Consider the following 23,119-nt stretch of genomic DNA (forward strand, 5'->3'; position numbering starts at 1 on the left):
GTCTGTTTACTATATAATCCAACAGTAAAGGAGAAATTTTATTGGCCTTTATTGTGACATAAAAATGTCACAAATGAAACCTTAAAAATGAGCTTCATGGCTCAGTTGTTGACAATGAGGACAACATAAGAAATGAACTGGATTTTGAGTATTTAACACAGAACAAAAATTAGAGGGGCCGGCCCAGTGGCTCAGGCAGTTGGAGCTCCATGCTCCTAACTCCCAAGGCTGCCGGTTTGATTCCCACATGGGCCAGTGGGCTCCCAACCACAAGGTTGCCAGTTCAATTCCTTGAGTCCCGCAAGGGATGGTGGGCTGCACCTACTGCAACTAACAGTAACTGAACCTGGAGCTGAACGGCACCCTCAACAACTACGACTGAAAGGACAACAATTTGACTTGGAAAAAATCCTGGAAGTACACAATTCCCCAATAAAGTCCTGTTCCCCTTCCCCCCAAAAAAAAAAAAAAAAAATCTTAAAAAAAAAATTAGAGAACAATGCTGATTCTGATCACACTCCATGTACTGTAGCTTTTCTTTAGAAGCTGTAACAGGTCATTTCTAATATCCTTCCCTGCCTTTACACTACAGATCGTTGAAAACTAGCGTCTGTTTAGACTGATGGAGGTCATCTCCATCTCAACTGTTGCAATTTCAAGACAACCCATCCATTTTCATGATCAGTTTTTGCACTAAGCTTTTCTGAAGCTCTCACTGCAAAATTCAATTATGCTGACACTGATGAGTGCTGATGCAAGCATGTTAGCAGACAACAGTAAGAAGATCAGGATCGCTCCATATACTTTCTTTGTTTCCATCACTTTCCTAAATTGGTTTTACTCCTAAACCGATTTTTTTTCACATCCACAAGTAAAGATGTGTGGGTATGACAGCCTGAACAAACAGTACATATGTATAACACCTATGTTAACAAATTCATAGAGGATTTCCAGTGAATAGCAGTAACGTTCCTGAAACATTCAGTACACTTTAGACATAAATGAATTACCTCCTAACATTTAATCTATCATCTCCAGACAGATACTTTGTTAGTGTGCAAGTATGAATGTGTACATTTTGGTAGCACTTTCTACAACAATCAGATGTTCCACAGTATGTGTTTCTTTTACAACTAGAGGTATTTAAAAAGCATTTTTTAAAAAAATACGACATTATTTTGATTGGCAAGTACAGGATTATTACCTTTGTCTTTTCTTGTCTGGCTTCATCTGCTGTAAAAGCAGGTTGATGGGTTTAAGAACATCATTATGTTGAATACTCTGCCTGATGGTTTCTACTAAAGTGCTTGTTGCTTCTTGTTCCTCTGACAGGAGAGACAATTTCTTTTCAGAATCTAATAATAAGAACACAATAAAGAATATGTTTAAGGAAAGTGTTTTTCCAGAGCTGTAGCATTTTCTAGTTTTCTATTCAACACTTGTCTCCCCCTCTCTAGTAAAATTATGTGGCAATGTGACCAGCTAAAAAATATTTTTCCTGCTTTAAGATAGGAGAGAACTGTCTCTTTCCCCTTCCCCTGAACACAGGGCTTCCTACTGGAGGCTGATATGTAATAGCTTGTACTCCAGCAGCCCTCTTGTGACGATGAAGCAACGTTTACTGATGGAAAAGCACACACAACAGAAGGAGCCTAATGACAGAGAAGTTGCCTGGAGTGTCTACTTCATAACTTCGTATATGAGAGAATAATCTTTATGCGTTTACGCTTCTGTTGTTTTCTAGTAAATATAGTAGAGTATAATCCTTGACAAAAACGCTTATTCTAGAATTATTAAGAACATTTATACAGATTTCACAGATTATAAAAGTACTTCAGTGGTATACCAGTATTGAATCATACCAACGTTAAAAATACACAAAATCAACAATGTGGGCTTGGCCCAGAAAAAGGCAAAAGTTTAATGCAGCAGCCATACAATTATGTTTACAACCACATTAGTTGAGATGGATTATGTATCCAATAACCTAGTCAGCCTCCTTCTAATTGCCTCTCATAAAGCAAGCTGCTGTATTTGTCATACAACACAGCCCCTTAATAAAGGCAACTAGTAATACTTCATTTGTGTTCAACTAAAGAAACAGCAAAATTCTCTGTTATAATACAAGAGGAAATACTAGCTACTATAGGTTTTAATCCCTGCTCTTTTACCTTCTAAATGATTACATTGGAATAGATTTGATTTTCATGCTATGTTGCGATTTTAGACCTAACCCAAATATACGACTTCACTGCTTCTCCTTTAATTCAATTTTAAAAAATAACCCCTTTATTGAGATAATTCCCAAACCATTCAATTCACCCATTTAAACTGTACAATTCAGTGGTTTTAGTATATTCTCTGAGTTGAGCAACCATTACCACAATCAACTTTAGAACATTTTTATCACCACCAAAAGAAACCTACTTATTACATTAGCAGTCACTCCTCAATCTTCCCAACCCCTCAGCCCTACAGAACCTCTAATCTACTTTCCGTCTCCATAGATGTGCCTATTCTGGATATTTTGTATAAATAAAATCACATTTTCTGTGCTCTTTTGTGACTGACTTCTTCTATAATGTTTTAAAATTCATACATGTAGCATGTACCAGTATTCATTAATTTTTATTGCCAAATAATATTCCATTGTATAGGTATACCACACTTTATCCATTCATCAGTTGATGGACATTTATGTTGTTTCCATTGTTTGGTTATTAAGAAAAATGCTGCAAAGAACTGTTTTTTTGCTTGGGCATATACCTAAAAAAAGGTATGTTTTTGCTTGGGCATATACCTAAAAGAACAAGTGTTGTGTCATATGGTAATTTTATTTTGAGAAACTGTGAAACCACTTTCCAGAGCAGCTGCACTATTTTTTATTTCAATCAGCAATGTATGAGGGTTCCAATTTCTTTGTAATCTCACCACTTGTTAGTATCTGTCCTTTTGATTACAGCCTATCTAATGAGTGTGAATAGCATCTCTTTGTGGTTTTGATTTGGACGTTCTTGATATCTAGTGATACTGAGCATCTTTTCATTTGCTTTTTTGGCCCCGAGTCCATCTTTGCAGAACTGTCTATTCTGATCCTGCTATGCTCTGAATGTTTGTCTCTCCCCAAAATTCTTATGTTGAAAACCTAATGCCCAATGTATTAGGAGGTGAGGCCTTTGGGAGGTAATAAGGTCAAAAGGGCAGAGTCGTCACGAATGGTTAGTGCCCTTAAAAAAAAAAAAAAAAGGCATCAAAGAGACCCTTTCTGCCATATGAGGATATGAAGAGAAGTCTGCAATCCTGAAGAGGGTCCTCAACTGATCATGCGAGCACCCTCATCTTGGACTTGCAGCTTCCAGAACCGTGAGAAATAGACTTGTTTTTTATGAGCTACCCAGTCTAGTATTTTGTTATTGCAGCCTGAAAAGACTAAGACAGATCCTTTGCCCATTTTTTAAGTGGTTCATCTTTTATTACTGAGTTGAAAGAGTTCTTTATATATTCTCAGTACAAATTCATTTTAAGATCTATTATTTGCAAATGTCTTCCCTATTTTATTCTGTAGGTTGACATTTCACTTTTTTGATGGTTTATATTTTAGCACAGTTTTTTATTTTGATGTCCAATTTATCTATTTTTTTGTTGTTGTTCTTGTGCTTTGGTGGTGGTGTGTCTGAGATCTTGTCCTACACAAGGTCATGAAGATTTACTCCTGTTTTCTTCGAAGAGTGCTACAGTTTTACTTCTTACATTTGGGTCTATGATCCCTTTTGAGTTCGTTTTTATGCCTAATTTGAGAAAGCAATGCCATTTTTTTTCTTTACTTTTCTCGCATGTTGCTCCAGTTGTCCCCAGCACCATTTGTCGAAAAGATTATGGTTTACCCACTGAATGATCTAGGTTTACCCACTGAATGATCTAGGATTGATTATGGTTTACCCGCTGAACAACTATACATATAAGGTATATTTCTGGAAACCCAACTCTATCCTGCTGACCTCTATGTCCATCCCTATGCAGTATCCCACTTTCTTAATTAGTGTAGCTTTGTGCTGAGTTTTCAAATTAAGCAGTATAAGTCCTACAATTTTGTTCTTCTTTTTCAAGATTGTTTTGGCTATTCTGGGACCCTTAATATCCATATGATTTTTAGGAAGGCTTTTCAATTTCTGTTAAAAAAAAAAAAAAAAAGCCAGCTGGAATTTTGATAGGAATTTTGCTGAATCTGTCTATCATTTTGGGAGTATTGCAGTCTTAACAATATTAACTCTTCCAATCCATAAACATGGGGTTTCTTTAGGTCTTGTTTAATTTCTTTCAACAATGATTTTAGTTTTCAGAGTATAAATTTTGTACTTCTTTTATCAAATTGATTTCTATGAATTTTATTCTTTTTAATGCGATTATAAATGGAATTATTTTCCTAATTTCATTTTTGGATTATTTACTTAATGTATACAGAAATACAGTTCATTTCTGCATATTGATCTTATATCCTGCAACTTTACTGAACTTATTAGTTCCATCTTTTGTGTTTGTGGGTATTCCTTAGGATTTTCTATGTTAAGATCACATAACTGTACATAGTTTGACTTCTTCCTTTCCAATTTGGATGCCTTTTATTTTCTTGCCTAATTGCTCTAGCAGGAACTTCCAGTACAATGTAAACAGAAATAATGAAGAGAGATATACTTGTCTTGTTCCTGTACTTGGGGGGGCAAGTATTCAGTCTTTCACCATTAAGTATGATGTCAAATGTGGGTTTTTATAGATATTCAGAATCAAGTTGAGGAAGTTCCTATTTCTAGCTTGAGTGTTTTAACAAAAGGTGATGAAGTTCATCAAATGCTTTAGTCATGCCCATTGAGAAGATCATGTGGATTCTGCCCTTTGTTATATTGATATGGTGTATTACACTAATTGATTTTCAAATGTTAAACCAACATGGCATGCCTGGGATAAGCTGCACTTGGTCATGGTTGCACCTTCCTTTTTCTATATTGTTGGATTTGGTTTGCTACTATTTTGTTAAGGATTTTTATATCCATATTCATAAATGATAAAGATTTTTAGTTTTCTTTTCTTACGCATGTCTTCGGTTTTTGTATTGAGGCCTTCTCACCAAAAGCACCACTGTTTCCAAGAGTGTTCTCAGGCTTAAACTTCTCCACTCTCTGTTCCAAATAAAGTCATTTCCTTCTGAAAGAATTTCAGAGCTCTCGGTTCTTGTGACCTGCCTTTCCTCCTGGGCAAAATCTCCGAGCCACTGCTCTGAAGCTTCCTTGGAGTGACACTCCTGCTTTGTGAACAGGGTGTTGGGTGGGAGCAGCAGCCTGTCTTTACAGCTTGCCTCGCTTGGGACACAGTGAGAACTGGGACCCCCAGCATTCCTAGCTTGCCGAAACTGGGGTAGAATGGCTGCCCAATAAACGGGGACTGGGTGGAGGAAATGAGCCACTGCTACCCTGGAATTCTGCCTCTGTGATAACAGAGCTGAGAGGATGAGAATGGCTGGAAGCCTGTCTTTCCCAGGGAGACACGGAAGCCCTTGACTGGGAGCTGGGGGAGCAGCAAGTTGTAGCTTAAGTGCCACAGAAACTCACTGCTTTTACCGAAATCTAGTATAGTTTCTTGAATAAATGTTTCTTCGTAAGGCTATATAGCCTTAGACTTTTATTTTTTCCCTTCAATAATTTTCACCAATATGGTTGTTTTGCTGGGAAGTGGATTGCGGAGTTCCTCACACTGCCATTCTAGAAGTCATCATTCATTTAATTCTTATAAGTCTTTTAATCTTATTTATATGCCAATTCTTCTTGAGAGCTCTAAAGTTTATCCCAACAAAAATTGTCAACATTTTGAAACACATCTATTTCAAGATGTGTGGACAGAGCTGATTTCATCTGAAAAAGCTGACTCCATTCTAAAACTAATCTGCCGGAACCCCTGTCCCCTATCTTTGTTCCCCCCAGATGGACTCTGCCACGTGTACAGGGGCTTTGGGTTAATCACAAACTATCATTAATCCTTCCTCTACCATTTAGCCCTATTCCGGAGCAAGGCGCCCTCAGCGTTATCTATCTTTTAACTCCCATGGCACCAGAGCCCTGGTATCTGGGCCCTTTGCTCCCTTTGATCACCCTTACCTTCCTTTCAGAGTATATACTGTTGTTTCCCCGAAAATAAGACCTAATCGGAAAACAAATCCTAACATGATTCTTCAGGAGGACAGTCCCTGAACATAAGCCCTAATGCATCTTTTGGAGCAAAAATTAATATAAGACCTGGTCTTATTTTTGGGGAATCACGACAGGTCCATGTCTTAGGAGGATATAAAATTGGTGGTCTGGGGGCGAACAGTGGAGGGATCCCTATTCTGTCCTGCTGCCACCCGGGACTGCTATCTGTAAGCAAATTCCCTATTAAACGAAGAAGCTGGACCTGTCTGCATTGTTTTTTTGTCCTCTCAGCTCCTTCAGCATTTGGGGGCAGCTTTGCATACATGGCCCTTTCATGAAACACAAGAGATGCAGGAAAAGAACTAAAGAAATGGCATCTCTAATTCAATTCTTTTTTAGCATAAATTTCAGTTACTCTGCTCCTGCCTAAAAACCATTCAAATATCAAAAAAACTGGAACAACAACAAAAACACAAGAACAACTTAATATATTTTACCATAATTTTTGTGACTGGCATATTTCAAGGGAAAAGACTGGATTATTTTCTTCCAGTTTTAAGTTGAAAAAAATTGCAAAATAGTGATAGATTGTTGAAAAGTACAAAACAATAAAAAGAATATATAGAGTGAATTTTTCCCTTTCTTTTCTGAATAGCCACAGTTAACAGCTTGGAATATATGGTTTCAGACCTTTTTCTATGTATATGTTAAAAACACATATGTATTTTTGGTTTTGTTTTTCTACTAAAAAGGGGGAAAAGATCATATATTGTTCTGGAACCTGCATTTTTCCACTCAATATAATAATAGGTTGCCAACATTTCAATGTAGATTTATCACAATTCTCCTATTAGCTATTTACTTAAAGTTTTCATCATTATAAACAATCTCTGTACAGCCAGCTTTGTATACTGTATTTCCATAGAAGAGAGTTGTCTTACTGTAATTTCTAAGTTAAAGGGCATCTACAGATTGAATTGGGATGTTTGTTACACTGTTCTCCAGAAGTATATCATTTCACATTTCTAACAGTACATCGAAGTATTCTTTTCCTCCATATCCTCAACAACTGGATATTATTAATCATTAAAATTTTTTGCCATCCTGATGTACCTAAGTTTATATTTTCTTTTAAGTTATATTTTATTAAATAATAATGAGATTGAGCCTTTTTTTCATGTTTGTGTAATGGATTGAATTATGTCCCCCCCCCCAAATTCATATGCTGAAGCTCTAACCCTCAATGTGACTATATTTGGATGGGGTCTGTAGAGAGGTAATTAAGGTTAAATGAAGTCACAGGGTGGGGCCCTAATCCAAGAAGACCGGTATCCTTATAAGAAAAGGACACGGGAGATGCAGGCACACACAGGGGAAAGGCCATCTACAAGCTAAGGAGAGATGCCTCAGGAAAAACCACACCTGCCAATACCTTGATCTTAGACTTCCAGTCTCCAGACTGTGAGAACTAAACTTCTGTTTTTTAAAGCCACACAGTCTGCGGTATTGTTATGCTAGCTCTAGTAACTCATACCGTTTGTGTAAGCCATTCAGTGTTTCCTCCAAGAACTGCCTATTGATATCATTTGCTTAATTATCTACTCAGTTGTTTGTGGTTTCTTATTGACTCAAGGGCTTCTGAACTGGATGATAACCCTTTAAACCCCTTGTAAAAATATTTTCTAAATATAAAAGACAAAAATGAAGCCAGAATCTTTAAGACTAGTATCCATATCATTGAAATTGTGATCCTATACCAACACATCCAAATTATTCTTTCACTGTATAGAATTGACTCTCCAACTACCTAACAAAATTGGTATTTGAAAGAAAAATCACACAAAAAATAGTCTTCAATATTCTTCACTATTATGTCAGGTCTTCACATGGAGACCTGACATAGTTAAATGGGTCAATATAATAGCAAATCAATTTCAACAAAAATGGAAACAAATCTTGAAAAGACACTAAAAATCCATTTAAAAAATTTAAATAATGCGAAAGATTTTGTTTCTCTCTTCTCCTTGATTCTATTCCTCAGCCCCCAGTAGTCCATTCTTCCTTATTGCTAAATAGTATTCTGTATGGACAGCTTGTACCACAATTTGCTTATTCATTTACCTGTGGATAAATATTTGGGTTGTTTTCAGTTTAAGTCTTTTATGTCTTTAATTCTATTTTACTTACTAAAATTCCTCCATGAGACATACAGAGGTTCTCCTGGTTCCTGATGAAAGTTGATATTATCCCATAGCAGCTGAATATACACAAGTTTGCTATCCTGGGACAGAGATGATAGAGGAAGCTAAGAGAGATCAATAAAAAGTATTAGTATCTCAGCAACAATAATTCCCAGCAGACCTAGCAAAGCTTCATTATATAAAACAGATTTTTTTTCAAAACTTTAGACCTAAAATTCTGAGCAAAAATTTGAGTTTTTATTTAGATCTGATGATAAATGTTATTATTTTCTGAAGTGCAGGTTTTTCATTCTAAATTTTAAGAATTGGAATGACAGCTTGGTAACTAGCACAGTGGCTGCATGAAAGATTAACTACCATCAAAACAAATTTTAAGAGAAAGTGAAATAATTTCCACTATCTTGTTGTACTGACTACTACTTAAACAAGTAAAACTAGAGTTTGTAATACTTAAAGATTGTGTTGTATGTTTGGGGTGTGGAGTGTCTCTCAATAATAAATATCATAAAATAAAGGAATTCTAGGAGCTCACCATCTCCAGTGGGATCAGGGGCTCCAATGCAAGCAAAGAAGAACTTTAGCATCAGACACAGCCAGACTGGGATCTTGTCTATCACTTATTAGGTATATGATCTTGCAAAAATTACTTAACTTCTCTAACTTATAACTGTATCATCTGAAAAATATGGATGAGTCCTTTAAAATAAGGTCATTATGAGAATTTCAGCTGGAAATATGACAGCGCAGAATAAAAGCTACCTTTTCGAGCCACTCTTGCAACTACAAATGACAATATAACTAAGTTCTCGCCAAATGGATGCATATGGAAATATTATGTGCAACTATAAACTGTCCATAAATAAAGACATGCTCTTCTCCATCCATTTTTCTCCCTACTGCTAGCTGGAATGTGGATGTGATAAGTTAGAAGCAAGAGTCAGTCATCCTGGACCAAGCACAGAACTTGGAAATGGAGGTCATATACAGCTGAGCTAGCTAAAAGACAGAAGCATCTCAGGTCCCTAACATGACCATCCGTGGACCACCTACCCAAACTTTTAAGTGAGAGAAATAACCTATGTCTTAAGCCACTATTATTGTACTCTTTCTATTATTTGACGTTAAGCCTCACCTTAACAACATCAATGTAATATAAATATAGAAGTGGGTACCCTACCTGTATACCTCCGTTACAATGTTCAGATGTGAGGATAAGTCCTGGCAAATTACTGGGAAGATCCAAACGTCTGAAATACCATACGAGGTTCCAGAAAATGATTGGATGTTGATTGATGAAAGAGGACGTGTGAATCACCTGGTCACCTTCATTTTCTAGCAAAGATTCAAGTTCTTTGCGAAGCACTAGAGGACTCAAATAAGGCACTGAAACAGGCGGAGGATTGGGTCTTTTCCCTAAAGGATCCTTAAAAAAATAATACAAAATGACATGAATATTACATTTAACTCTGTATGTTTAAGAGTACTTCTCAATGATATTATGCTTCTCTAGCTATCCTTTCAAAATCAGTTATTTCAGGGCCATTACTTCATGCATAACACCCTAATGAAAACTCCCAAAAGAAAAATAATACTCAATCATAAATACCCTTAAATTAAATAATTATAAGAGAAAATTAATAATCCATATAACAGACCTATTTTAAACATGACTGAGTTTCTTTATCATGTTGGTAAGAGCAGCGACCTATGTATGATTTATTTTTTCCTTGTCAATTTTTCTAATAAGAAATGTTTACATTTCAGATATTTATCATGATTATACCAAAAAGATATGTGACTTTACTCTCCTCCTACAACTCAAAACAGATGGGGCAATTTTTCGACACCTTTTAAAATTACATCTAACTCATGTTTACATTTGATTGCAACAAAAAAATAAAGAGCAGTTTTCAAACAAAATAATGAAAATTTTAAAAACCCACCTAAGCTTTTTAAGTTGTGCATAATATTATCAGAATAAAATGTTTATGACCAACTCATTAATGAATACCCCTAGTGCCCAGACTTAGGCATCCAAATACCACTTCTCTCTAAAAGGGTTTCTTAGAGAAATGGCTGATCCTAGGTCTGGAGAAGGAAATAATGTAACATGAGCATGAAACATCTTGTCATATAAGAAAGCAAGAAAACTTTTTTAAATTACAAAAAGGCTACAAGAGTTTGTCAAAAAGACTAAGACACCAACTTGTAAAGCGTTCTAGCTGACCAGAGATGGGATAATGGAAGCATCAATAAGGATAACAACAGCAATAGATGTAAACATAAACGTTTACATAAAAATCAACACGTTTATAATGATACCCTATTTCCCCAAATTAATGGATCACCTTGGAGAATGCTAGGAACCCAACTTGTATTTTGAAAATTGGTAAATAAAAGGGAAAGAAATTAAACACTATCTTGCCTTTGCAACATAAATTGCATCTTTGGAAAACCAATAAGACCTGAGGGAAGTTTCTCTTTATATGTATACCACATAATAAAGAAGATAAGAGAATTACACTACCATCACTTTATAAGCTCCAAATGAATAACCTGATCTAGACATCGAAACATTAATAGCTACTAATATCACAGATAGTTCACATCTCCTACTGGAGGAATATACGCCACTGATGAAGTTGTCTTACAAAAATAGACAAATGAACAAAACAAAAAAACCTGAATCTGATCAAGCTTCTAGATATAATTGCCAATATATAGTGTTGTAATCAACAAATTGCAAGGGGAAAAAAGAGAGTCTATACATTAAAAAACACTAAAAAACAGATCAACCAATTGCAATGCATAGACCTCATTTGATCCTGATTCCTCAATCTACAAAATACATACTTGACATTTTTGAGACAATTAGAAATTTGGACAAAGACTAAATAATTGGACATGATTATTTATTTGGTCTGATAATGGCATTGTATTTTTAAAAGAGTCCTTATCTTTTGGAAATGCACACTGAAATATTTACAAATGAAATCTATGAAATTTCCTTCAAAATAATCTGGAAAGAAGTGAGTGAATGAGGGTATACATGAAAAAAGAATGGCCATAAACTGAAAATTACTGAATCTAAATGATGGGTGAAAGGGACTCATTTATGTACTCTTCTGTTTATTCTTTTACGTATTTGAAATTCTAAAAAGTTCTGTTTATGAAAAATTCTTATCACTTTTCATGTCATTGAAATAAATCTACAGAAGAATTATGTGCTGTTCTAATAAATACTTACATGAATATACAATATTATTATAATGTTGTTACATACCACAACTTCCTGCAGACTGTTTGGAAGACTAACTGTTGAAATGCCAGGGCACGGTCGCTGGGAAAAGTCAATATTTTGCAAGGGACCTCCAACACTGTGACTTCGAGTCAAAGATACATTCCGCTTTGCTACACTATTAGGCACAGGTGAGATTTTCATACTTTGGACATCTCCACTGGCTTTCTTTATTTCATCACTTTAAAAAAATAAAGAAGAAATGTTGCGTTTGTTCTATAAAACAATAAATCTGTAAAGCTACTTTCTACAATGAATTTTGAGTCTCTTGACTATATCTGAGAGGAGTCAACACTGCCTTATAAGAATAAAATTTTCTTCATGCAGTGTTGTAAAACTGATCAGAAAAATAGGTTAGAGTGGATGACTCTGAAGGGTGGAAAAGGACATATGGTAGACAACAGGTTTTATTTTTAAAAGATGTATTGTCTTCAGTTGCTTGACTCAAACATTATTTTATCTTTATTAAACAAAATCACCTAAAAGTAACGATACTGCATGTAAACAAATAATGTAGATTCATTTCTACCAGGCCATGATCCACCTAAGGATAAAGACGAAATCATTCTTTTTTATTTTTAGTGTTTAGCATAATGCTGAGTATTCAATAGGCTTTCTTCCCCCCCGCCCCACTCCGGTTGAAGCCGTAGTTTTTCAGTCTAGTTGTGTAGGACACAGCTCCCTGGCCCATGCTGGTGTTATGAGCCTTGCGCTCCCCACTCCCAAGCTGAGGCAGTTGGTCACCACTTGTCGGTAGGCCGCTCACAGCAGCTCACGGCGGCTCTCACCAGCTGCCAGCCACTCAGGCTGGCTACCAGCCACTCGTGGCAGCACATGGTAGCCCGCGCCAGCCCACGCCAACCTCCGGCTGCTCACGGCAGCCCAGCTCCAGGGAGAGCTATTGTTTACAATCTTAGCTGTGGAGGGCGCAGCTCACTGGCCCATGTGGGAATCGAATCAGCGACCTCGGCATTAGGAGCACTGAGCTCCACCAGGTTGGCCCTCAATAGGCTTTCAATAAATGTTTGAGTAAATAAATATTTAAGAGTAAAGAATATACCTCACAGTAAACAGAATATGTCTTTGTAAACTGGCAATGACTACACTAAAGGGGAAAATAGTTTTTACTGGTTGAGAAGTTAATTTTGTAACACACTATAAAACATTAAACATAGTTTCCAAAATAATCATCAGATTTGTTAGGTATTTAAACAATATAGTAAGAAGTTAAGATTAAATTTTTTAAATGCTAGAACTTATGCATACATGAGTCAAGTTACCTTTAAAGATAGAATTTTTTACAAGGATATCCAATTTATTATGAGGAGTTCTCTATACCCTACGATACCTTGATTCAACTGCAGAGCTTGTTTCTTCGTTTATAGTCTGGTTATGTTTGGGGAAATCCATAAAGTTGATCAAGTCAGGTTCTGCTGAACTGGATACAGGTTTGTGCTCCAAAGGTTCATTTGCCAATGGAATGCTGCCACTTTGTAAACTGTCACCAGAGGTAGTTGGTTTCAGGAAAAAGCTAAATATGGAGCAATCCAAAACAAAAATCTTTAAAAATCCTAGAGTCCTCTAAACTTCGTATTTAGAAACACTTTATATTAAATCAGTCATTAATGAATTATTTAATCCATAGAAATACTGCCTATTTCAATCTCTCTCTCTCTCTCTCTCTCACATACACATACACACTCCTGCTTTCATTCTCTCTTTTGCTCTTATCCTAACCTGTTCAAATGAAAAGATCTAAAAGAGGTCATTATAGTTCAATATAAGATCCCTTCAACTTTTGAGAACCATTAAAGAAAGCTATGAAGGATGATGAAAAGCAGAATGTTTCATTAATTTTCTCAGTTAAAAAAGAGCAGCAACAGCAGCATTTTAACATGTGTTAATATCTCTTTTCCTCCCTTATAAAATCTCCATTTTGTCTCTAGTCATTTCCTCTCCCGTCTATTCATTCAAGTACTTTACTTTCATCTTATCTCTCTCCTTCTACTTCTGGATGGGACGGTGTGAGTGTTGGGCCTTGCAAGGGACCTTAAGAAAACTTTCTGAGGTAATAATAATGTTCTATATGTTGATAAGGGTTTGAATTTGCACAAATGTATGCATTCACTCTCAATGGTACATTTGAGATTTGTATATTTTATTGTATACCAACTTTAACCTCAAAAGAAAAACAAGCTAAACAAATACTGAACTCTAATTAATGATATGCATGTTGAAGTCTTTGGGGGAGAAGTATATTAATGTTGACATCTTATTTTAAATGAATAGAAATATTAGATAAATTGGTGGATGGAATGAGGGATAAATAGATAATAAAGCAAGTAGAGTAAAATGTTAATAATAGAATGTAGGATGGATATTTGGGTGTCACTGTAAAAAAGAAACCTTCAAACTTGATTATAAGTTTGAAATTTTCCACAATGACATATTCGGGAGGAAAATCAACAATGCTCTTTTATACCCAATTTAAAAATGTAAAATAAGATACCACAGTAGCTTAAGAAACACAATTAACTCAACAAAAAAGTATAAGACGTATGGAAAATAATTTAAAGGGACATAAAAAAGGTTTTTGTAAAAAACGGAGATATATACCATGCTCACAGGTAAGAGAATAATATTGAAAACGTCCATTTTCCCCAAATCTATAAGTCCAATGCAATCCAATGAAACTTGAGCTGAATTTTCTTTTAGGAACTCAATTTTATAAATTTTATACATTTTAAAATAAGTAACTATTAGCAAAAAAAATTCCATGAGGGGGGAATTTACAGACACAACACAAAGACAGAGTAATAAAAATATGATACTGACATAAAGAATAAGAGAACACAGAGTGAGTGAGGTGTACATGGGAACTTGAGGTGTACATTACAGACCTAAGTTATCAGAAGTAAAATATAAAGACCTAAGTAAAATATAAAGCTAACAAGAATGTTCAGGAGAACATTTTCATGTCCTACAGATGGGAAGCAACTTTTAAAACAAGACTCCCTGGGTGGTGAACACACAATGGGATTTATAGACGATGTAATACAGAATTGTACACCTGAAATCTATGTAAATTTACTAACAATTGTCACCCCAATAAACTTAATTTAAAAAAAAAAAAAAACAAGACTCCAAAAACACAAATCAAGGTTTAAAATTAATGGATGAGGACATCAAAATTAATGATTTCTCTTCAAGGAATTAAAAATATTGAAGGCAGAGATCAACAAGAAAAAGAAAGCTTAATATAAAAATGGAAAAGGGATATAAATAGGCAATTCACAGAAAATGCTGGAATAATTAACAAGTCTATGTATTCAGAGAAATTCAAACAAAAATGAGATACTACTTTATAGTCATTACAATGCAAAAATCAGAAAAGTTGATAATACGAAATGCTGGCAAGGATGTACAGAAATGAGAATTCTTGGACACTACTAGAGGGAATGTAGCTATCTGGGAAGCAATCTCTTAGTGTTTATTGAAATCATGTATGAAAACGATACAGTGGTATCACTCCTAAGACTATTATTCTGAGAAAAACTACTTCCCAAGTCCAGAAAGAGACATATTTTACAGTGTATTATATTCCTGCAGTGATGCTTATAATAACAGAGAACTGGAAGCAACTGAAGTATCCAACACTAGGATAATGGATAAGTAAAATGAGGTATTAACTTCCTGTAGGATAAAAGAAATAACTAGACTTACATGTAGCAACTCAGATAGATTTTAAACTGAGTACTAAAAAACACAGAGAATCCTACAAAACAACATATTTTATAAGAATATATATTGAAGGATATACCACAGACAGCACAATGTCTTTGTTGGATAAAGGAATGAGAGTGGAAATGGGCAGGCAAAGGAATGTAGTAAAGGAGGGCCCTTGCACAAACCTCTGATGACACTATGTCAGGAACTAGAGTATGATTTCACTAGACTCCACATCTGAAGCTAAAAGAAAAACTACAGAGGAAACACCTATACAACGGGATATTTTTTAAAAAGCAGCTAAAGGTAGACAATAATATTTCATAAAACAGAAGGTTAAGTATAATTACCTAGGTTAGCGTACAGTTACCAAACTTGGAATTACTTAATGACTGATTACAGATCAGCTAGTCTCCTTCCCATTACTTAGAATTCAGTCATTTCACTGTACAGAGCACTAGTATAAGGGGGCAACAAGTTAAGAAGAGTTCAAGCCCCACTCTCCTTTTTTTGCTTTTAGAAGACATAATTAAGGTCACTGAGGCAGAAAGTTTAAAACAATGACTAACATTAGAGTTCTGAATTATCTATAAAGCTTAGCCCCAAGCTTTAATCATAATCATATGGGAAATAAAACAGAAAGGTAATCTACTATATATCATATGGGAAATAAAACGGAAAGGTAGTCTCCTACATTACTAGTATTTTCTCCTCAAATACTGGAAGTGAAGGACTGAAAGGAAAAGGGCACCATACTGTGCATACCATGAATATTTCACTTCTTCCCCAGGAGTGATGCCTTTGGCTGGGGGGCACTTACCTCTTAAGGGATCTTTTAAAATACTCACCTTGCAGACCCTCTCAAGTCTTTAAATTCTATATTGAGAAGAGGCAAGAAGTTGCTTTTACAGAATGGACAGGTTGTATTCAAATTTGAATCATCTGCTGTCCATCCAGCCATAATTTCTTCATCATAAACTAAAGCTTCACAAGCTCTGCACTGTGAACAACTTGACATCAAAACCTAAGAGTAGAAAAGTGCAGACACTGAAAACATCCACAGTAACAACCTTAGCAGACCATTCTCTCGAGACAGAGAATTTCATTTTGCTGATCACATTTAGAATTAACAATTCACTTACTTTATAGGAAAAGCTACCAGTTTATTGCCTTGCTTACATAATACATCAAGCAAATTCAACAAAATGACTTATTTTATTATTCTGTGCACCAGGTATCAGGATTCTGTTAAATTTCATTCTAAAATAAAAATGTATTTACAGCCACTTTATCATGGGCAGAAACGGAATTTTTACCTCCATTGCACAATTCTGATAGATGCTAGACATGCTGGTATTTTGAGAAGAACCATGGTCTGATTTTTCAAAGTCCTGCCCTTTTATGCCTCTTGGAAGTTCACCTAGAGAGAAGTAACCATCATAACACATTATATAAGAAAATGTCCTTATTCTTTGGAAATGCATACTACAGTATTTAAGGGGGAATATGAAGTCTGCAATTTATTTTCAAATTGTTCAGTATAAAAAATGTAAACACACACACACACACACACACACACACACAGAGTGCCAAAAAAAATGCATATACATTTTAAGAAAGGAAAAAACTGTATTAAATACTAAAATTGTAGCATTCGATATATACTGATAACAAAAGATAAATACAAGTCACTAATGACTTCTGCAGTTACAAGAGGTGCTCAAATTGGTTACCATCAGCGTCCAGACACTTCTGATTATGGCGAAGTACTGCTTGAGCAATGCTGACCAAAGTGTCCACTTGTATTGTTGTGCATGCCATTTCAATTTCTTCACACAGTACCACGCGTCTCAAATTTATCACAAATGCGTGCAATTGTTAGGCATGTTGGAGGTAGTTGCATACTCACGCCTTCATCGTCGTACTTCCATAACATTCTTGACTTTCAAAAACCACCTCAAAATGGTCTTGCACTCCTCAAATGACAACCATGCTTCCGCCATTTTCTTTGACTGTCCTGCCTGTCGCACGGTGGCGCTAGCATTCATTTGATTAACGCCATCTTTTGAGCGAACATCATACTACCTACCTACACATTGGCTACCGTAATTCAATTCAACTTCAAAAATACATAGATAACATCTCTTAGCATGTGTATAATTTTTTTGGCTGTGCGTGCGTGCGTGCGTGCGTGCGTGTGTGTGTGTGTGTGTACACCCCATTCAACTTCTCAGGACATCTGAAAATTTTCCTAATAGAAATTTGGATAAAATAAATAGAATTATAATTAAAACAAAAAAGCTAAGAAATTTCACTGATGCAGCCCACCGACTCTCAAACTCTGGTATGCATCTGATTCACCCAGAATGCTGGTTAAAAATACACATTTCTAAGGCCTACAGATTCAGTCCCCAAAATTTTAGCCTATGGCTTGGACATTTGAATACATTTTAAAGCAAATTCCCCAGGTGATTCTGATACACACTAAAGCTTCAGAATTAATGATATAACTCACAAATATACGTAACTAAAATTATATCAGTGAGTGACTTCAGTACTTGTAGATCATATGAAAGAATAGTGATAGCGTCGTGTGGTTATATTAAAAAAAGGATCGTCTCAACAAATGAGGCTTACTGTGTGTGAGGTGGGAGGAGGGAAAGGTATAGGCACATGAACTAAAAGGGAGGAGGAAAACCCATACCTGTTGAGTGATGCTGTTTTCCTACATCTCCACTGCTGCTGCTACTGCCAAGGCTTGTGTTGCTCTGAGTAAGTTCACTGGGGACCAGCCCTGAGATGCTTGTGTTAGGTGATGTATTCTCCCCCAAAATGTGGTCTTCGAGGCCAGCTGGGAAGCTGTAATCTCTGTTATTTTCCTCCTTTAATTGAAAAGAATAAAATCACACACATAAATAATACCTTATCCACTGAGAATACATTTACCTCACCCTTTTCAGAAATAAACTCCCCTATAATGCTTAAATAAATGATCATCCCCATATTTTTCAAAACTACAAACTCTTCTATTATTTGGAATTTTTATTCTAAACTTTAAAACATTCAAGCAATGACCTATAATACATAAAGACTGTGTTGTGCCATCGTGTATGTTTGGATATGGGGTGTTTCTCAATATTCAATATCATAAAATGAAGGAACTCTAGGAGCTCACTGTCTCTAGGGGGATCAGGACGGCAGCAGAAGCCGAGAAGGAGCTCTGGCGTCAGAAACAGCCAGACCGTGCATGACCTTGGCTCCCTATCACGTATTAGGTGTGTGACCTTGCAAAAATTACTTTTCTCTAACTTTTAATTATACCATCTGAAAAATATGGACAATATGTGCCCTTTAAAATAAAGTTGTTGTGAGAATTTCAGCTGGCAATTTCAAATATAAAATGGCTCATTCTGGGTTTTTGTTTTGCTTTTTTTAACATAATGCCAGGGTAAGGTACTTTTGAAGCCAGCTTATTTTGTCTTTCCTTAACTGACCTTGTACGCTCTTTAAATACAAATGCAATTTGTCTTATAATACTCAATATTCAACATTGTACTTTTAATTCAATTAAGTTTGCATATAGAATAAGATTTTCTTTCAAATGGTGTACAAGTCTTATTTGTCCAACTTAATTTCCTGTCTCTACTTCCTATTTAGAACTTTAACAATCTGAAATTGATTATATTATCTTGAAAATGCATGGTGTTTTAAAGCCTCCATGCTTTTCCTATTATTCTCTGATATACATTTTGCCACCTTACCACTTTGACTAACCAAAAACTTTAAATGTATCCATCAAAAGCCAACTTAGATATCGCTTACTTTGCTCTTTTTGGATGGTCCCCACAGGAACCTCTTCTACTGTGTTTCCCCGAAAATTAGACCTCGCAGGACAATCAGCTCTAATACGTCTTTTGGAGCAAAAATTAACATAAATTTTACTATAAGAGCGGGTCTTATGTAAATATAATATATAATATATAATACAATACAACACCAGGTCTTATATTAATTTTTGCTCCAAAAAATGCGTTGGAGCTGATTGTCTGGCTAGGTCTTATTTTCAGGGAAACACGGTAAGATATTGCTCCCTTCTTTGCTACTACAGTGGTTAAGAGCATAGACTCCAGGACCAATCTCCTAGACCTCAAATTCTAGTTCTGCCACTCACTGGTTGTGTGAACTGGGGAAGTTAATTAACTTCTCTGAATCTCACAGACCTCATCTATAAAATGGGGATAATAGTAATTCCAACCCATGGAGTTGCTATAAACATTAAATATATGTTACATACCTATATATTCATGTATCAAAATAAATATATAGCTTATGATAGTATCTAAAACAGTGCTATAATAGCAAACATTTATAGATATCTCTTTTCTACTATAGTACTAAAATTCTTTGAACACAATAGTGAAATTTTAATTAAAGTTTTCTATAAAACAAATAAGCAAAATTTCCCCACTTTTAGTTTCATAAGATCTAATGATTATCTTTACAATGATTTTTTAAAGAATTACCAGTTTTTTGTTATACAGTATGAAATCTATGGATTAAGTTGTAGAGTGACTTCCCTTATATAAAGGAGATAACCCAGGTAAAGGTTATTTAAAAACTGCAGAGCTATACAAATATAACATGGCATCATTATTAAATTCAAACATTAATCATTAGGGCAGACTGATCTATGAATTATAAAGTAGTTCTGATTTTTTTCCTTCAATATTCATTTCCTTACATGTGCAACTATGTTCAAGTCATTTCAAGAAAGAAACAGGATATGCATAAAGTTTTAAAATTTAAAAACCAAAGTTACTAGGAATCTCTAAATAATTTGTATATAGAAAAATATTACAAACATTCCCGTACCAGACAGACTCCACACATAAACCATTCTTACCTTATCATCTGAGGAGGTGTAGTTAGATGACGCTACAGCTACCCACATCTTACTGGCTACTGTCGCTGCTTGTTTCATACCAGATTTTAGGACATCTATCTTGGGCCCTGAGAGTATATTATCCAGCTTTAGCCCTGACAAAGAATTTACCACAGAACCCAATGAGCCATGGGGTGAAGAACGCACCAGAGCTGATAAAGAAGTTGAACGGTCTTTATAACTGCGAGAGGGAGTGAAACGTGCAGCAAAAGTTTTAGATCTAGACACTGCAGGGGAACTCTGTTCACTTTCAGGATTTTCCTGCACTGGTGGACCATGATCTAAAGGTAGGCTTGATCTCCTCTCTAAAGGGTGAATAAATGCAGTGGTAGTGCCAGACTCTCTGTTTCCCTCTCCATGCAATTCCATACTAGAAGACTTGCTACCCAGGGGACTCTTTAGGTTCATATAGCTTTCGATTTCATCAGCCAGATTACGTGCAATCACTGGAGAAAACAATTTATCTTCAGAATCAGAAGTTTTTTCTCCTATACATTCAGTGGCTAAAAGAGACAAAGGATCAAGTCCAGTTTCAACATCTTTCCTTTCAACAGCTTTAGCAACACCATATAAACTACTTCTTTTATTTATCAGATCTTTGGGTCCTGCTTTCAAGTCTCTGGGCTGACTACTGTTACTATCATTTTGCAGACCGTCGTGGGTATCCTCTGTCATAGTAGTTTCAGGTACACTGTCATCAGCCACAGGTTCTAGGAGCTCCTGGCTTTCCTCAAGCATCTCTAACACGGAAGATCTGTGCTCAGAATCCCAAGTGCTTTCGGACACACGAGTCCTAGTATCAGCTAAATGACAGCTAATACTCTCAAAGCTGTGGGTTCTTGGAATATGGAGTGGAGAAGTCTTAGGATATGTCAATGCTGCTGTGAGAATCTTGGCATCTGCGCCCATCATGATGGCCACTTCACTTGAATTCAGATCCAAACTGCTCTTCTTAAGCAACATTCCTGCTCGACTTTCAGAACTAAAACTACAGCTCCTCTCCGGAAAATGCTTTTGTCTTTTTTCTCCTCTATCACCATTCTTGAGATTAGTAACTTCGCCAAAGACGGCATCTTCAACTGGATCTGGAGTAGAAAACAGCACATTTGATGTACTACCTAAAAGGGAAAGTACAATATTAAAAATGAATCTCTGTCTTCTGATGTAACTTTTATTAGAAAGTTTATTTTCTGATTTTTTGAAAGTGACAAATACTCAAACATTCAGAAAGTTCAGAAAGTAAAAGGAAGGTACACAGAAAAAAGTACAAAAAAAACCTTCATTCAACCCTGCCTCCCAGCTATAACAGTTTAATGTATAATCTGCCTTTTATCTTCTATGCATATATATATATACACACACTTAAAATAAGATCATGCAATATATGCTATATGTACCTGTACTATTCACATTTATCAATATAGATTGATATCTTACATTTAAAAGTTTTACATTCATTTTAAGAAATCCATTCTGCATTAAATAACATCTAAAAATAAACAACCTCTTCTATCTTAGCTTTCGTATATCTAACTCAACAAATACTTGCCAGGAACCTACTCTGCACAAAACAAATTCATAATCATGGAGGAATTATGTATTTGCTATAGTCTAAGCCTTACTGTTCCAAAGTGAAATATCTGCCCCAAAGGAAAGAATCTAGAATAGAGTGCTTAGAATTGGGAAACTCCAAGAGGGCTGATAAAGTATGAGTAGCTAAAAAATTTTCAGATATATTCCTTCCTTCAAAAAACATCTGAATGCCTACTAGCATCCACTAAGTGAGGCACTAGCCCTGTTTCTCCAAAAATAAGACCTAGCCGGACAATCAGCTCTAATGCGTCGTTTGGAGCAAAAATTAATATAAGACCTGATTATATTATATATTATATTATTTATATTATATATATTATATATTATATTACATTACATTACATTACACTACACCCAGTCTTATAATAAAATAAGACTGGTCTTTTATATTAATTTTTGCTCCAAAAATTAGCATTAGAGATGATTATCCGGCTAGGTCTTATTTTGGGGGAAACACGGTAGGAATACAATCGCAAAGAAAACAGCATGATCCCAGGCCTCACAGGTCAGTCTTGTTTGATCAAGTAGAATAAAATTATGCCAGTGGCTGTATGAACCCCAAAGCCTACCCCCTCTCCACCCTCCAACTTTGGGGCAAGCAAGCAGTCTGTTACTCTTTGCTACCATGCACTTTTCTCACTCCAAAACCAAAGGCTATTTCCTATTGGAATCACTGTCCAAACTTAAGTCTATCCATTTATATCTAAGATTTTCATTTCTTTTTTTTTAAAAGCATAACAACCGGGGGGATTTGGGGGAAGGTCTTTGATAAGGTCTTTTTTTAATCTTCCAAACTGATTTCAAGCTTCTTTTTAATTTTCCAAATTGGTACCAACCAATAATCATAATCATACCAATTAAACAGAACTAATAATAAGCATTTAGAGATGTTTTTAAAGCTTTTAGGGGAATTATATTAGCCTATTTTACAACTCCAAAATTTACACCTGCTTTGAAAACTTTTACCAATATTTTAGAAACAGATCTTTGTAAATTTACTGGTTCTCATAGCATTTCTAGGAATTTAGTGGCAAATTTTGTTCAATTTTAAAATACGTTTGACTACTTGATATATTGGCAAAAGCCCCATTACCACCTCCTTCTGTCTTAATAAAGTCTTCCTAGCTCAAGATGTAATATGGAAATAAAATGAGTCAAAAGAGAAGGAAACACACCAGTC

At 35.5% G+C, this 23,119-nt stretch overlaps 1 protein-coding gene across 4 annotated transcripts in view; it reads right to left on the minus strand.

The window, feature by feature from the left end:
• Positions 1 to 23,119, minus strand: part of DENND4C (DENN domain containing 4C) — a 93,003-nt gene that overhangs the window by 3,584 nt on the left and 66,300 nt on the right. For 3 of the 4 annotated variants that reach the window (XM_081066057.1, XM_081066056.1, XM_081066058.1), the window contains 9 exons: positions 20,308 to 21,464; positions 18,109 to 18,286; positions 16,721 to 16,824; positions 16,253 to 16,428; positions 13,027 to 13,209; positions 11,664 to 11,859; positions 9,558 to 9,803; positions 8,367 to 8,484; positions 1,205 to 1,355 (listed from right to left, as the gene is read on the minus strand). In XM_081066057.1, the coding sequence (XP_080922183.1) occupies positions 1,205 to 1,355; positions 8,367 to 8,484; positions 9,558 to 9,803; positions 11,664 to 11,859; positions 13,027 to 13,209; positions 16,253 to 16,428; positions 16,721 to 16,824; positions 18,109 to 18,286; positions 20,308 to 21,464 (2,509 nt within the window). Of the gene's footprint in view, positions 1 to 1,126; positions 1,356 to 8,366; positions 8,485 to 9,557; positions 9,804 to 11,663; positions 11,860 to 13,026; positions 13,210 to 16,252; positions 16,429 to 16,720; positions 16,825 to 18,108; positions 18,287 to 20,307; positions 21,465 to 23,119 lie in introns of those variants that run through there. The other variant, XM_081066059.1, reaches the window with a different exon arrangement.

The sequence above is a fragment of the Rhinolophus hipposideros genome (assembly GCF_964194185.1).
Source record: "Rhinolophus hipposideros genome assembly, chromosome: 11".
In the NCBI taxonomy this organism is placed as follows: Eukaryota; Metazoa; Chordata; class Mammalia; order Chiroptera; family Rhinolophidae; genus Rhinolophus; species Rhinolophus hipposideros.